General features: G+C 39.4%; 1 protein-coding gene across 6 annotated transcripts in view; it reads right to left on the minus strand.

Annotated features, from left to right (window-relative positions):
• Positions 1–12,175, minus strand: part of AP1S2 (adaptor related protein complex 1 subunit sigma 2) — a 29,863-nt gene extending 17,688 nt beyond the window's left edge. For 4 of the 6 annotated variants that reach the window (XR_004668796.3, XM_063601900.1, XM_055106771.2 and 1 more), the window contains exons 1-4: positions 11,187–11,532; positions 8,846–9,024; positions 2,402–2,510; positions 1,878–2,015 (exon numbers count right to left, since the gene is read on the minus strand). Coding sequence is in view for 5 of the 6 variants with exons in the window: in XM_063601900.1 (XP_063457970.1) it covers positions 1,878–2,015; positions 2,402–2,510; positions 8,846–9,024; positions 11,187–11,315 (555 nt within the window). In the remaining variant the exon portion in view is untranslated. Of the gene's footprint in view, positions 1–1,877; positions 2,016–2,401; positions 2,511–8,845; positions 9,025–11,186 lie in introns of all 6 variants that reach the window. The other 2 variants (XM_034949937.3, XM_063601901.1) reach the window with 2 other exon arrangements.
• Positions 12,176–14,072: the final 1,897 nt, after the last annotated feature.

Raw genomic sequence — 14,072 nt, forward strand, 5'->3', positions numbered from 1 at the left:
CCAAGATCGTGTCATTGCACTCCAGCCTGGGCAACAAGAGCGAAACTCCATCTCAAACAAACAAACAAAAAATTACTCTCCAGGAAAAATATTAAAATTAAAAGTTGAACTTCAATAACTTTAAATACATTTTAAAGCCAATGTAATTAATCAGAAAATGATAGAAAAACTTGGAAGAAATGCCAGGTTCTGACAGAGCAGAATACAGATCTGTGACAAAATATGAAAGTGATCAAGGGAAGACCTATATGAAAAATTCCCAATTTCTAATCCTGGTTTTGACCTAATTTTTAAAAAAGTCTGATTAGTGAACAGCAAAATAAGGAGATACTAACTTTAAAAACCAATTTTACAACAGTAGAGTATATGCTTATAGTCAGCGCACCTGATATTAAAAACAAACCTCCAGAATAACATTTCCAATCAATTGGTAAACCACTGTGGCAAACTGTACACACAAGGCAAAAGGTCTGTGTTCATTTCACTACTGAAGAGTAGATGGCACCAGGGCTGCGAATCTAATACTTCACTTTTGCAGGCACCTTAACCACTCTTCTGATAACTACAAGATCATTAAGTGTACAATGCATTGTCTCACATTTAGTAGATGTCTATCCAGATGATGTCATCTCAACTTCAAGCAATCCCCACAACTGTCCCAGTCAGTGACTGATGCAGTGAGATTCTCAAACAGCTTTCCCTTCCTCACAGAGTCCAAGAGTTAAGAAGTTAAAATGGAGAAAGTAAGTTACTCTTCTCCCCTTATTTCACTCCCTTAAAACTGAATGCCTCCAAGGCTAAAAAATGGGACTGAAAGTCACCTTTGGTGACTAAAAAAAGACAAGAACAAACTGATAAACATGTATGTAACAAAGAAGGGACTAAAATAAACTGGAAATACAAAATCATATTTTCAATGCTTCTGGAAAATGAACCAGTGAGCCAAAAATATTCAAGACTTTTACATACATGCAAACACACACTTAACAACTACTTTAGTGAAAACACATTTCATTTTTCAATATTTACTAATCACTTCTCATGCTGTAAGCTTTCCATATGATAAAAATCACAATTAGCTCTAAAGCAGAATTCAATTTGGTATCTGAATTAAGGTATCATTAAGTTTTTGGAAAAAGGTAGCCTTATCTATGAAATGTTAAGCTTCAGAAATAGAAGGTACATCAGCATCAACTGCACAATTAACCCAAGATGACTATGGTAATTAGAAAGAAAAGGGAGTTACACATCTGGGGATATGGAGGTAAGACAAGAATGCAGTTTGACAGAACATGGTTTGTTATTTAAGAAGAGCAAAGAGAAATGCAAATACTGTTTAGTTTTGCTAACAAAAAAAAACTGGAAGTTTCTACAAAAAGTATAATTAGAAAACACTATCATTTGCTTGGCTACTTTTGCATTTAATGGACATGAGGTAAAAATATGAGCCAATTTGGAATTAAAATGTCATAATCTCATAGTCAACTCCTGATTATCTACACTAATGAAAAAGGGGGTTATCTTAAACAATTTGAAGCAATAGATGGAGAGTTCTCAACTTACTGCTACTTTCAGCCAATCTTTTCCCTTCTTCAAGTAGTCTGTCCTCTAAAGGTTTAGACTCCAGTGTTTTAGGGTCCAAAAAGGGCCATTGGGAAGAGGCCTGACCGATAGACCATCTCCAAACTGAACCATCCATCCATAGATAACTGAGTTGACGTGACTGACACATATTCCAGTCAATAAACTGCACATGGATGGACACTACATGCCAAGCATGCTTCAGAGTACTTTCTGAAACTGTAAGAATGATGAATGAGACTTCCCCAGCAAGAGCAAAACATGCTAGTGCCTAGTGAAGAGAATAAGTAGCTTACCTCCTGCAGTAGATCGGCCTGCTCAATTGCTTTAAGGACATTTTTCTTGGATGTTTCCTGAACTTCCCCTCCCAAAAGAAACTCATCCAAAATAAAATAAGCCTTCTCAAAATTAAAGATGATATCTAGTTCACAGACCTGAAAAGGAAAAAAAAAAGAAAAAAGAAAAGAAAAAATTGTTAAAACTTGCAGAAGCAGAAGATGCTTATTCACTATCAGGTAGTGAATAAAATCGAACTAGAGTGAATCAATCTTAACTCTTTCTAAAAATGACTAAGTATCACTGGTTTAAGTAAGCTTAATTTCCAAATCTCAAGTACTTGAAAACATATTCCTACAAGCTAAATAAGACTGGGCTCTGCATGTTCCCAATATGGACAACTTAATAATTTCTACTAATAAATAGTCATTCCCATCCTCTCCCGCGGTTAGAATCCCCAAGACAACCAAATAATAAACTTGTTAGAGAAAAGGTTCCAAAATATACTATGGCATTCAATTTCCTAAAATAAAATACTACTCACACTGCCGAAATACTTGTCAAGTAATTCCACATAACGATGAATTATTTCCAGGGTAATTAGTTCATTGTCCTGATCCTCAATAGCACAGCAAAAATACAGACTAGCATATCTGTAACAAAGTACAAATGTGAAAAAAACTGTTATCCTATAATGATGTTTTCTAAATATATTTTCATATCCTATTATGAAAGGCCCCAAGTTTATACAGTTTATTTCTTCTTTCACGACAGTACAGATTTTTCTCATAGACTACAAAAGTAATAAACGCATAAGAGAAATTTTGAAAAGCATAGGCAAGTATAAAGAAAAAAAAAAAATCATACCACTTAGAATAACTGATTTTGCCCTTCTTCCTTTCAGGTTCTTTTCTATAAACATTTTAAAACATAGCAGACCCAGGTTTTTCCTAAGTTTACTTAATTAAAACAAAATATATAGCAGATTAATTCAAACTGTAAGTACAGAGAAGAAAAAAACCTTCCAACTGAAGGAGGACTTGTTGAGGATAATGTCAAGATGAGGTCAATATTTTGGGATATTTTATTGGAATATGTATAATATACACACAGAGAAGACCTTAAGTCCTACAAGCTCAATAAATTTTCAAAGTGAACTCAACTATATATCAGCACCCACATCAAGAAGCTGAACACTACTGAACCCTGAAACTCCTCTGCTACCCTCTCCCAGTCACAACCTCCCACCCCCAAGGGTAACTATGCTCTTGACTTCTAACAGAATAGAATTGTTTTTAAAAAGGTTTCTAGGATTGCGGAATAAACCATACGAAAAGAACAACAGCTCCACGTTATTACAGAAGTTAGAGAAAGAGAACAGAAAGTTCCTATCACTTAAGGGAAACAGAGGCCTGTTCTCAAGTTTACCAAGTTCTACACTGTTGAACTGAAGTGTAGTTTATTTACCCTAGAAGAGGGAATAAGGTTGGGAAACTTATATTCTCCTTCAAATTAGGATTCTAGCATATGGAATCAGGTTATGCTTGACCCAAGGAAGCAAAACTTCAACCCTGAGGCATAGCAAGTCCTTTGAGGAGGATTAAAAGGGCATTTTAAAATGGTTTATATGTACTTAAGGCTTTTGAAAAGAAAGAAAATAAAAACCTAAGATAGGCTAAACACAGAACATTTCAGTGGAGATTATAATTTTCACTGAAGATCACTTAAATGATTTTTAGAAAACACAATGGGCAGTTACTGCTCGTAGCATTAATGTAAAATAATACTGTATACAGAATAACACAACCTGTTTTGAGACTCAATGAATTCTTGCTCCTTAGTATGAAAATAACTAGTATTCACACAACAGCATTAATTTCATTATTAAAACCATTTCATCTTATTTGATGTTTTCAACAACAAGTACTATCTTTCATCCTTGATCACAGATTAAAAAAAGACAAAAAAAAAAAAATGAGGCTTAAGAGTACAGCGCCTACAAGTGCTAGTACTGGGATAAGAAACCTGATCTTTTGACCTTAACTCCAGGCCTTTTTCCACTGTATCATACAAACTCACTTGGCATATATATCATGAGTTTGTGCATGTCTACTCTACCTGACTTCCACACTCAGTAAGTTATTTAAAATGGTGGAGCTACTGCAGTCTTATTGAGAGGAGGTATTCACATGTGTTCATTTATCATCATTGTGAAGGGAATAAGTCATGGAAGACAAAACAGGGCATCAATGCCAACTTTAACAAAGTGCTCCCTCTCTTTCCCATCATTACTGTTTTTGTTTATCTATTTAAAAGAGAATGGAGTATTCCAACTCTCCATCCTCCCTAACCCATGCTCATTAAATAGAACTTTGAATTTGAGGAAACTGATAAATGACACATAAGATTCCCTGATTTAAGAAAACTAAACATTAAAGGGACTGACATAAAAATGGTAGATTAAAAACCAGATATGACTAGCTGATAGGAACAGAATGCTAAATAATTTATTATACAAAGTTTACTAACAGTTTCAAGTAAAATTCCTTTTATTTAAGATTTCCTCATGCTACTATTAAACAAGCTAATGCTCGTACCATCCTCGCTCCTTATCCACAGTACTGCCTCTTTACTTACAAATAAAAAGCACTTAAACACTAGTCAAAGGTCCTAAACTGCATGAATCACTTGGAAGCATTAATTTAAAAATCATCAGAAACAATGTGTCTAAGCCCCAGCCAGTAATGTTTACTTTCACTCGGAATGGAAAAAGAATAATCAAATTAATGAATTCTTTGGTGTAGGTGAACAGATAGCTATCAGGATAATAATGTACCTCTTTCCAGAAAGCTTAGGGCAGGAAAAAAAACAGAAACATAATAATTAAGTACCATTCACTGAATCCTCGCCCTACATGAGACATTAAATGTTAGCTAAGGCTTTTGCATATTTTACCACTCTAATCCTCACAACAACCGTATCCATGAGATACCATTATTATTTGCATTGATAAGAGACCCAGGTTTGAGTAACCTGCCTAGGAACAGCAATTTGACTCTAGAGCCCAAGTTTTACATTAAAAACTATAGCCAGCAATTGCATTAACGTAATCCCATACCTGGCAAAACTTAAAATGTGCTCAAAACAATATTTTAAGAGCTTTGAAGAGAAGTAAAATATGCCATACTGACTTAGAAAAAGATTACCAAGAGAACCTGAAGTGTACTTCCTATATTTAGGACCAAATGGTTTTTAAAAAATCAATAATGAGCTCATTTTGTTCTCTTAGTGCCTATTTGTAAGTCTAAATCTGAAGTAAAATTAATAATAGACTAGTAAGAAGAAAGGTATGTTTGGTTATTTTTAGCACAGTGGATTAAGGCTTACTCTAATTACTGGCACTCAGAGAACATCTGAAAGTGCCTATTCTTATATTCAAAACACATGACTTCTCCGCAGTCAGCTAAATATCAGCTAAATATCAGCTGACTGTGGGTGAATGTAGCTGAAGTGTTCTCAATACCCACTGGTATGTCATTAAAAATTCTTTTGTTAGTAAAGAAAATCAGTAAGTATTCTTTAACAAATTATCAAGCTAGTAATTTGGAAATATATATGTTTTTAAATTAATTTTAAAAGACCTTAATCCAGTGACTCTTCCACAAAATGCTACACAAAACAGGAATCAAAAAAGCACAGTATTCTGTCTTGAAGGGATCTTCAAGAGCATTTAGAGATAAGGAAACAAAGTGACTTGTTTAAAGTCATAAAACTAGCTAACGTTACAAAGGGAACAGAACTTAAGTCCCCAGATTTTCAGTCTGTCTTTTCAGCTAATATTATTCTTATCCATCATTCCCCTCTCAAAAGGGGGAATTTGTATGCCAAATACTCAGGATGAAGAATGTAGATGAGATAATTTAACAAAAACAACAAAAATCACTTGCTGATATGAACAGCAGAAGTCCTAGTCCAGAATTTCTCAGGCGCTAAGCAGTAATTCTCCTGCTTAAAAAGCTCTTCGCTTCCAGCAGTAGGGAAAACAAATCACCTGTTTATACCAACAAAAAATATGTCCGTAAGTGGTAGAGTAGATGAGGTTTTCAGTATGAAATGGAAGGGGGAACGTATAGAGAAAGAGCTGATAAATTCCACCTTTTGTATATGACTGATATCTCAATAAAGCTGTTTTTTTTAAAGTCCACCTTTTATTTAAAGGTGCTTGATATAAGTATCAGAGTTGGATTAGATACCCTTTGTAGCTTTCAAAAGAAAAAGTAGTGGCTCAACACGGACAGGCTGAGTGACATGTGCATGAACACCAAGCAGTGCTTTCCTTTCTTCCCATAACAGCCCATTCCTGGGATTGAATCCCTTGCTGGTATTTTCCTCCTCCACACGGGGGACTCCTTCCCCTATCTAGAAATAAGCTTAAGCCTCTCACACCTTCTTTTTTAAAAACCTTGTCCCCCACTCCTATGTCTATGAGTGGTTACCACCTCGTCTCCTGTCCTTCACAGCAAAGTTCCCCAAAATAGTCTACACATTCTATTTAAATTTCTCCACCTCTTCACACTTCGCCCCATTACATCGAGAGTTCTATCTCCACTATTCCACTGAAAATGTTCTGGCAAAGGGCATTATATGAAATGCTCACTGTAAAATCTACCAGATTCCTTCCTCACTTTCATTGAACTTTATGCAACATCTGGCATTGGTGAAATTTCTCATTCCACTCTGAAGGTCCCTTCTTCATCTCCTTTGCCTGCCACTTGAATGCTGGTGATCTAATACTTTGTCTTATTTTCCCCAGACTTCCATACCTACACCAACCACATCCCACCAGAAAATCAGCCTTCTCTTAATGAAAGTCACATAGACATCCCCAAATCAACTCACCCCAAAATAAGCCGAGTTCTCTAGCTCACCTTGTACCCCATCAGCAAACCAGAAATGTGGAGATCACCCCACTCCTCCCTTTCCTTCGCTGCTCTCTCCGCTTTGTTGTTGTCGTTGAGGGTCTCACTCTGTCACCTAGGCTGGAGTGCAGTGGCCCAATCAGGGCTCAGTGCAGGCTTGAACTCCCAGGCACAATCAATCCTCCCACCTCAGCCTCCAGAGCAGCTAGGAATACAGGTGCATGCCACCACGCCCAGCTAATTTTTTTTTTTTTTTTTTAATTGTAGAGACGGCGGGGTCTCACTAAGTTGCCAGGGCTGGACTTGAACTCCTGGACTCAAGCGATTCTCCTGCCTCGACCTCCCATATTCTTCCCACTTCTAGAGGTGACCAAGTCTTATCAAAACTACCTATTTGATAATGGCTATTTAGTGACAGCCCTCCTTTCTAGCGCCTGGGTTCAGGATCTCACATAGTCTCCTACTGATCCTGCAGGTGCCAGTCTCAGCCCCTCCTGCCCTCATCCATTGTCTCAGTTCAATCTTTTAAGATATGTAAACCTGATCTTTTTCCAGCCCTGTTTAAAATCTTTGCCTCTAAGCTTAAGATCTGAGTTGCAGCCCCATGTCAATCACTAACTGGCATATGGCCCTAGACAAGTCACTTCTCCCAAATTTGCATTCTTTATAAAATTGAAGTTTGATCAACAACGGCAGTTTTCAAACTCAAGAACTGTCTCCTGTGCAGAGGGGTAAAGGCCAAGTGAGCCAGGATACAGGATCCTCATTCCTGATTTCACAAGGAGCAGCCTCACTTCCACTCATTTTATTTAAGGTTCTACCCATGGGGCAAAAAGCTTAAAACAAAACAAAACAAAACAAAATCACCTGACTAGATCACTGTAAAACATCTCTCACCTCTCAAATGATATGATTTTTCTATGATCTTTAATAAGACCAAACGAAACACTGGATACAAAATCACCCAAAGATACAAAATCACCAAAGATCATTCAATAATAAAGAGGAGTCCTCAGTATTTAAGAAACTTATGTCTTGTAATCTCCATTTCTTCCCAGCCATCTCCCTGACAAAATATCCAACCCATATTTGGAGTGCAATAAAGGGAAGCTGAGAAGAAAACCAGACTTCTCTCCCACCCTCATTGTATCCCATACTGTTACTTCCATGTATACTCCCCACACAAGAGAACTTTTTATATGCAGAAATGCTCTTATCTTAAATTCAGCAAATTATTCAAAAAGAAACAAATGGGGAATGAAGTAAATGTCCCCTCAAAAAATGTTCTGTAAAAGAAGAAAGTTTATTTCTTTTAACCTACTTAGAACAATCTTGAGAAATTTATTTTAGGGTATTCGGGGTTTCAGATATTTATAAAATAAAGACGTATAGCATTAAAAAAATTTTAGTGTTAAAAGCCAATCTATGAGTCATTTTGTAACATCAAATTTTTAAAAAATCTGTCCTTGGAAAAATTATCTGTCATATTTAATTGCACCCCCACCATAGCAACAAGGGTACTTAAAAGTTAATAAACACTACTTACAAACACATCTCATGTATACACAAAGTTTTTAAAACATCTATGTGATTGAAATAGTCTACATAGTCAAGGTATTTACACGTGAGTAAGATTCTAAAAATCAGATAAAAGGCATGTCAAATATTAGTCATTACTTTATAGATTTTCGGGGAAAAAGAATTAGACTCTATCTGTACTTGTCTAAATTCAGAGAATTACTCACACAATTTAAAATACTGACCCTACTTTCCCCTGCAATGAAATGAATTCATTAAACTCTTCTATAAAGATGATTAAGCATGAATAATCATTTATGCCTTTAATTATATAACTAGTTTTCAAATGATTTCCCTGCCTTTATCATTTCAGCCTCAGTAATTATCAATCAAAACACTAGTTATTTTAAAAACACAAAGCTTTACCTTAAACCTATTTCATCTAAATCTTTATTAATCATTATTTATAAATGTCATCACTAAAGTCTGCAATTTCCTAAATGACCTAACATTTGATTCTATTTCACCTTTCTGACAAATAAAAATTATACCTTTTGTAAACAATCTTCAGATCTCGCCACTCAAGGAAGCTGCACATTTTAGGTTTCCGTGCTAAAACGGTCTGAACAAGTTCTCTTGTGATCTTTTTCTTCTCTTTGTCTGATAGTGGGACATACCATTTTTGCAGTCGAAGCTTTCCCTGACGACTAAAAAGCAACATAAACTGCATCTGTTAAGATAAATAAAATCAAGATTACATGTAATACTTTGAATCAATAAAGTTAAGATTATGTGTTTCACAGAGAAGTTTTGGGGGATTGGGCATTTACATGACAAATGATTAGTAGCCATCAATATTTCTATGCCAATTAAAATAGCAAGAAATTCTTTTGGACAGATCTTCCTCTAGATGCAAACCTTCCAATCCCACCTTGTTCCACATTAAGTTTGAAGGGGAGTGTGCAGGAGAAAAAAGAAAAATGGGTAATAAGCTGAAGTGAAATTTTTGAAGAAAAATAAAGATCACTCTTTCAATTTAAGAAACTATTTTCTACCTGTGCTATACATTGCGCACTCTCTATATGCATCAAAAGAGAATGGTAGACATCAACTGGTTTGGGTACTTTTGAAAGAAACAGAAGACCTGCTATTTTTCATCCAGAGGCCGTTCTAGTTCCAGGGTGAATTACCTGTAGACAGTAGCTTATGTCTTGGAATGTTCTCCTCAGTTTATGATGGCATATTTTAAGCAAAACAGAATGATCCAAAATATTAACCGAAAAATCCCATAAATACAAATTTTCATTAATAAAAAAGTATGTTTTCATCTGACTTTTAAAGCATTCCAACTTAAATATGTACAAAATCTAGAACTGAGTTAATGTATTATGAAAAAGAAAACAAACGTTTAAAAGGCCACAATAAGATTTACACTTATTAAATAAGATTCAGCATTGAAACATTACATGAAATACTTCATTTAAAATAAAAAATAGTATCTACAGATGGAATGGATGCTGAATTCTAGTGTGTTTTATACTTAAACTAATTTGTATGTATTTATTTGTGATCTGCAAATGTGTTGATTAGTCTGCATGTTTCATTTTTAACGCCAAGCTTTTTGTAATCCAATTGGTCATCTCAACTGCAAACAGAAGTATTGTTTCTACAAAGGTAATTTAAAGGCAGAATTCACATAGGTATCCTTTTTTCTTTTAATCACTGTTAAGTTCCTTTAACAGCGTTACTGCAAATAAGATTCAAGCATGATTCTCAAGATTCACCACACCATCTTGAATTTGAACACGGGGAGGGGAAATTTACAGAACCAATGTAGAATAAAAATGGGCCCTAAATTTCGGTAAGAAATTATCGTCGCTTTTTGTAACCACCCAAAAAGGTATCAACAAGATATCTAGAAATGTATGACGTGGCAATTCAACTTCAGTAAAGTTAAAATGGTCTTATTACCTCACTTAAAATGCGTCAGGGGAACAAAATATAAGGACATTATTAGGTGATACCAAAGTGCCTCCCGTGCAAGTCCTGAAGATAGCGGCATTCGAAGGGGGCAGCAAGTGAAGCATCAACTGGGCATTTACTGCAAACCCGTTACCAGAACTTGGAAAAGAATGGACCTCGTATTCCTAGATCTTGGTGACCAGAAAGGGTGAGGGTTTGCCTGGAAGAGTATGGGCTCAGGGCTGTCTGGAGCAGGGTCCTGTATCCGCCCTACCACTTTGCAGGACGAAAAAACAATGTATTCTCCTTAAAATAAATTACGTCCTAACATGGGACGAAACCCGGTTGCAAAGCACGAGTATTCCTTCCCTCGTGTTAAAAACCAACGCTTTGATTTTGCCGCAAATCACAGGGCACCACAATTCCTCGAGACTGGCATTAAAAACAATGGGCTCAGCCGCGCCGCGGGCTCGGGGCCAGCGTTCCTCGGGTCCGGCCGTCGCCGGTGCCTCCCCCCCACTCCCGTGGCCACACTCCATCACTGACCAAGCCCGGGCGAGGTGACCAGCAAGGAGCGGAGCAGACAATGGCATCCGCCGCCGCGCAGGGGGCGCCAAGAGTCCTCGGCCGCCACCGCCCCCGGCCCCTCCCGAAAGCGCCCCGCAAAACTTGAGGCGATTCCCGAACCACAGGTGCCGCGAGGCTGTCGCGGAGCCCGGGACTGGCCCCCACATCCCCGGGCGCGGCGCGGAGTGGTGCGGAGGGCGCGGACACGGAGAGAAGTGAGTTGCGGGCGCGGCGACCCAGTGGCGGGCCGGGCAGGCTCGGGGTGGGGTCGTCGGAGCGCGCGCGGGGTGGCGGGGGGCGCGCCCAGTCCTCCCTCCCCCTCTCCCCCATCCCCGGCGCCCCCTTTCGCCCCCAGGGACTTACGGCGGCCGCGGGCCGCGGGCGCGGCGGAGCTTGGCCGGCGGCGGCGGCGGCGGCGGCGAAGGGGAAGCCCCTGTCGCCGTGCTGAGGAAGAGAAGCCGTGGTGCTGTGGGGAGGGAACCCGGCTGGCATAGGGCAGGCTTAGGCGGAGAGGGGAGGGCAAGCTGACAGACCCCGCCCCGGGGGCCGGACGAGGGAGGAGCCGGGGCTGCGGCGAGCTGAGGGGCGGGCTAGGCGACGCGCGGGAAGCGGCTCAGCGGTCGCCAGCGGCACCGGAGGCAGCGCGGGTAACCGCTGAGTCCAAGGCAGCCGATTGGAGGTTTCTTCGCTGAGGGGAGGTGCGAACCGGAAGCCGGGCCACGTGACCCGGAAGCGGCGTTTGCCGGGCTCGCGCGCCCGCGCGCCCGCGCGCTCTTGCTGGTGCCTCCGGGACGCGCGCGGGCGGCTGTCCTGCTTGTTTAATGATAGGAGGACGGGATTCTGCAGCGTCCTTAGCCTAGCGGGTGGTGCGGGGCAGGGAAGTTCCGGACAGCGAAGAGCCACGTTCGAGCTCTAATGATTCTCTGTGTCCCCAGAGGATGGGTCGGGGAAGTGTGACGGCTGACGAGGAGGGTGGGAGGAGACGAGGGAGTGCTGCAACTCTGGAAAAACAAGTCAGCTCTTCTGTGGAGCTCGTCACGCATTCACGGGTCTTTTGCTATGATTCTGCCTCAAAATTGTCCGGAATCCTCCCTCTCCTTCCCATTGCACTGCTCCAGCCCTAGCCCAGACACCTTCCGCCCCGAGCTTCGCGGGAGTCTGTTCCCTGGGCTCGCCTCGCCCATCCTCGGTGCTGCGGACTGGATGAGTTACTGTCCGTTCGGCTGAAAAGCCCGGACAGCACCTCACCTTCGAGATCCCGCTTCCTTCACACTGGGTCGCCCCACCAGCCGCCTGGGTTCCAGTTTAGCACTGCCGACGACTTGCTGTGCCTGGCATGTCCTTGCTCCCAAATGTCACATCTCCTATGAAGCCTCACCCTAAAACCCTGTAAGAGCGATTCCCTCTTTCACCCACATGCCCGTTAGCCTTTATTTAGCACACCTTAAATTGTATTCATTTTGCATCTCAATCTAGTTCACAGCCTGGTATATAACAACTAATAAATGTGAGTTGACTGATAAAGACTATAAAATGATAAATTTGTTAAGAGCTGTAATGCTGAGCGTAATGCCTGGGCATAATGGATGTTCATAATTTTCTGAATGATAGAATGGATGAATCATCTAGTCATTTACAGATAAGGAAAGGGGAGTCCCACGGGATTAGGTGACCTTCCTTGAAGAGCCACGGGTTTCCCATATCGAAATGCTATTCATTACCCGAGTCACCTAGGTTCTTACAAAGGAAGCGAGAAAATTGCTTTTGTTGGGCCATGCCCCTTTTGCAGAGGTTCCTAAGTATAGTCGCCAGAATTTTTTTAATGGCCTAAAGTAAAAAAAGAAATGCTAAAATTTTCACGAAGCTAAATGTAATCAATGTAAAGGAATCCTTTATTAGGGATTATATTCTTTTTGTGTACATTATAGTATCTATGAAACTAAGACAGTAGTTTTGGGGGCTTTTAAAAAATGCTTTTGTATGACAAAACAAAAAGAAATGTGTAATACTTCCCCTTTTCAAGCACTACTGTGCTGCTTGGAAAGTTTCCTACTAACATGTATGATTAATGTATACTGGAATATTAAAGAAAGGGGACGACACACGGCACAGAGCTGGCTTTCTGTAGTTCTTTAGGTCCCCCTCGCCCCCACCAGATTTCTCCCTACCTAGTCATGCCCCAAAGGTGCTTTCGAATGTCCCATTTCTCTCTTACTACAAGAAACAGATGCCATTAACCAGTTAAAAGATAGCTCTAATGCTACACAATGAAAACTCGCCCTCTGAATCCAAATGCTGCTTTTCTCTTTTTCTGTACAAAACACTTATATCCTGAAGGTTCCTGAGATAGCCACCTCCAAGTTTAAACTCTGATTATGCTCCTAATGTTGCTCTGAAAATGAGGACGGGAGACTTGCTGATGACATACTGGCAGTCTCCTTTCCTGCTCCTAGCCAAAAAAAGGTGGGGGTAGGGGTAGGGAGGGGAAGGAATTGTGGGAAAAATAATTAGCAGCTGAAAGCAGCTATTACATAATCTTGGCTGCTTATTAATTTAGCAGAAGGAATGGCTTATTAAATTCTAATAGCAACAGCACAACTGCAAACAACCTAGCAATTAACAGTGCAGGGCCCATTATTTTGTTAATATGTTCTCTTCTTTTGGCAAGTGTATGAGAACAATTTATAGAAGCAGATGGTCTTTTTCAATAGATTATAGATGGTTTATTCCCTAGTCTTAGTATTAAGTGCTAATTATGCATTCACTGTGAAAGACAAAAGAAACATGGTTGCCATCTTTGTTAGTAATTAACTGCTTGACTTTGATTCCCACGATTTCCCAATTGTAGGCTTTGTTATATACATGTTTCTTCTCACCTAGTATCTTCTTCATCCGTCATGTCAATTGGTTATCTTTTTTAATCCTGTTTTTGTTTTCTAGATGGTCCTGATTTATTGGTGTTAATATTGATACAAGAATTATATACAAAATTCGTTTCATGAAAAACTAAAAATCAGATTTTATACTTGTTTCTTAAATTTGAAAAAAATGCTTCACTGTCATTTATGCTAAATGTAAGAGGTGAGGGGAAAATAGAAATCTTTACCTTCTAACAATAAAATTTTGAGACTTTTTATGTAATCTTTCCAAAGTTTTCAAAAATAATTTTAGTTTCCTATTAAATGTGTGATGGCCATATACTTTTATCCTCTCACTGTCTCAAAATACCATTATTTTTTTTTAAAGGGA

This window comes from Pan paniscus, chromosome X (assembly GCF_029289425.2).
Source record: "Pan paniscus chromosome X, NHGRI_mPanPan1-v2.0_pri, whole genome shotgun sequence".
NCBI lineage: Eukaryota > Metazoa > Chordata > Mammalia > Primates > Hominidae > Pan > Pan paniscus.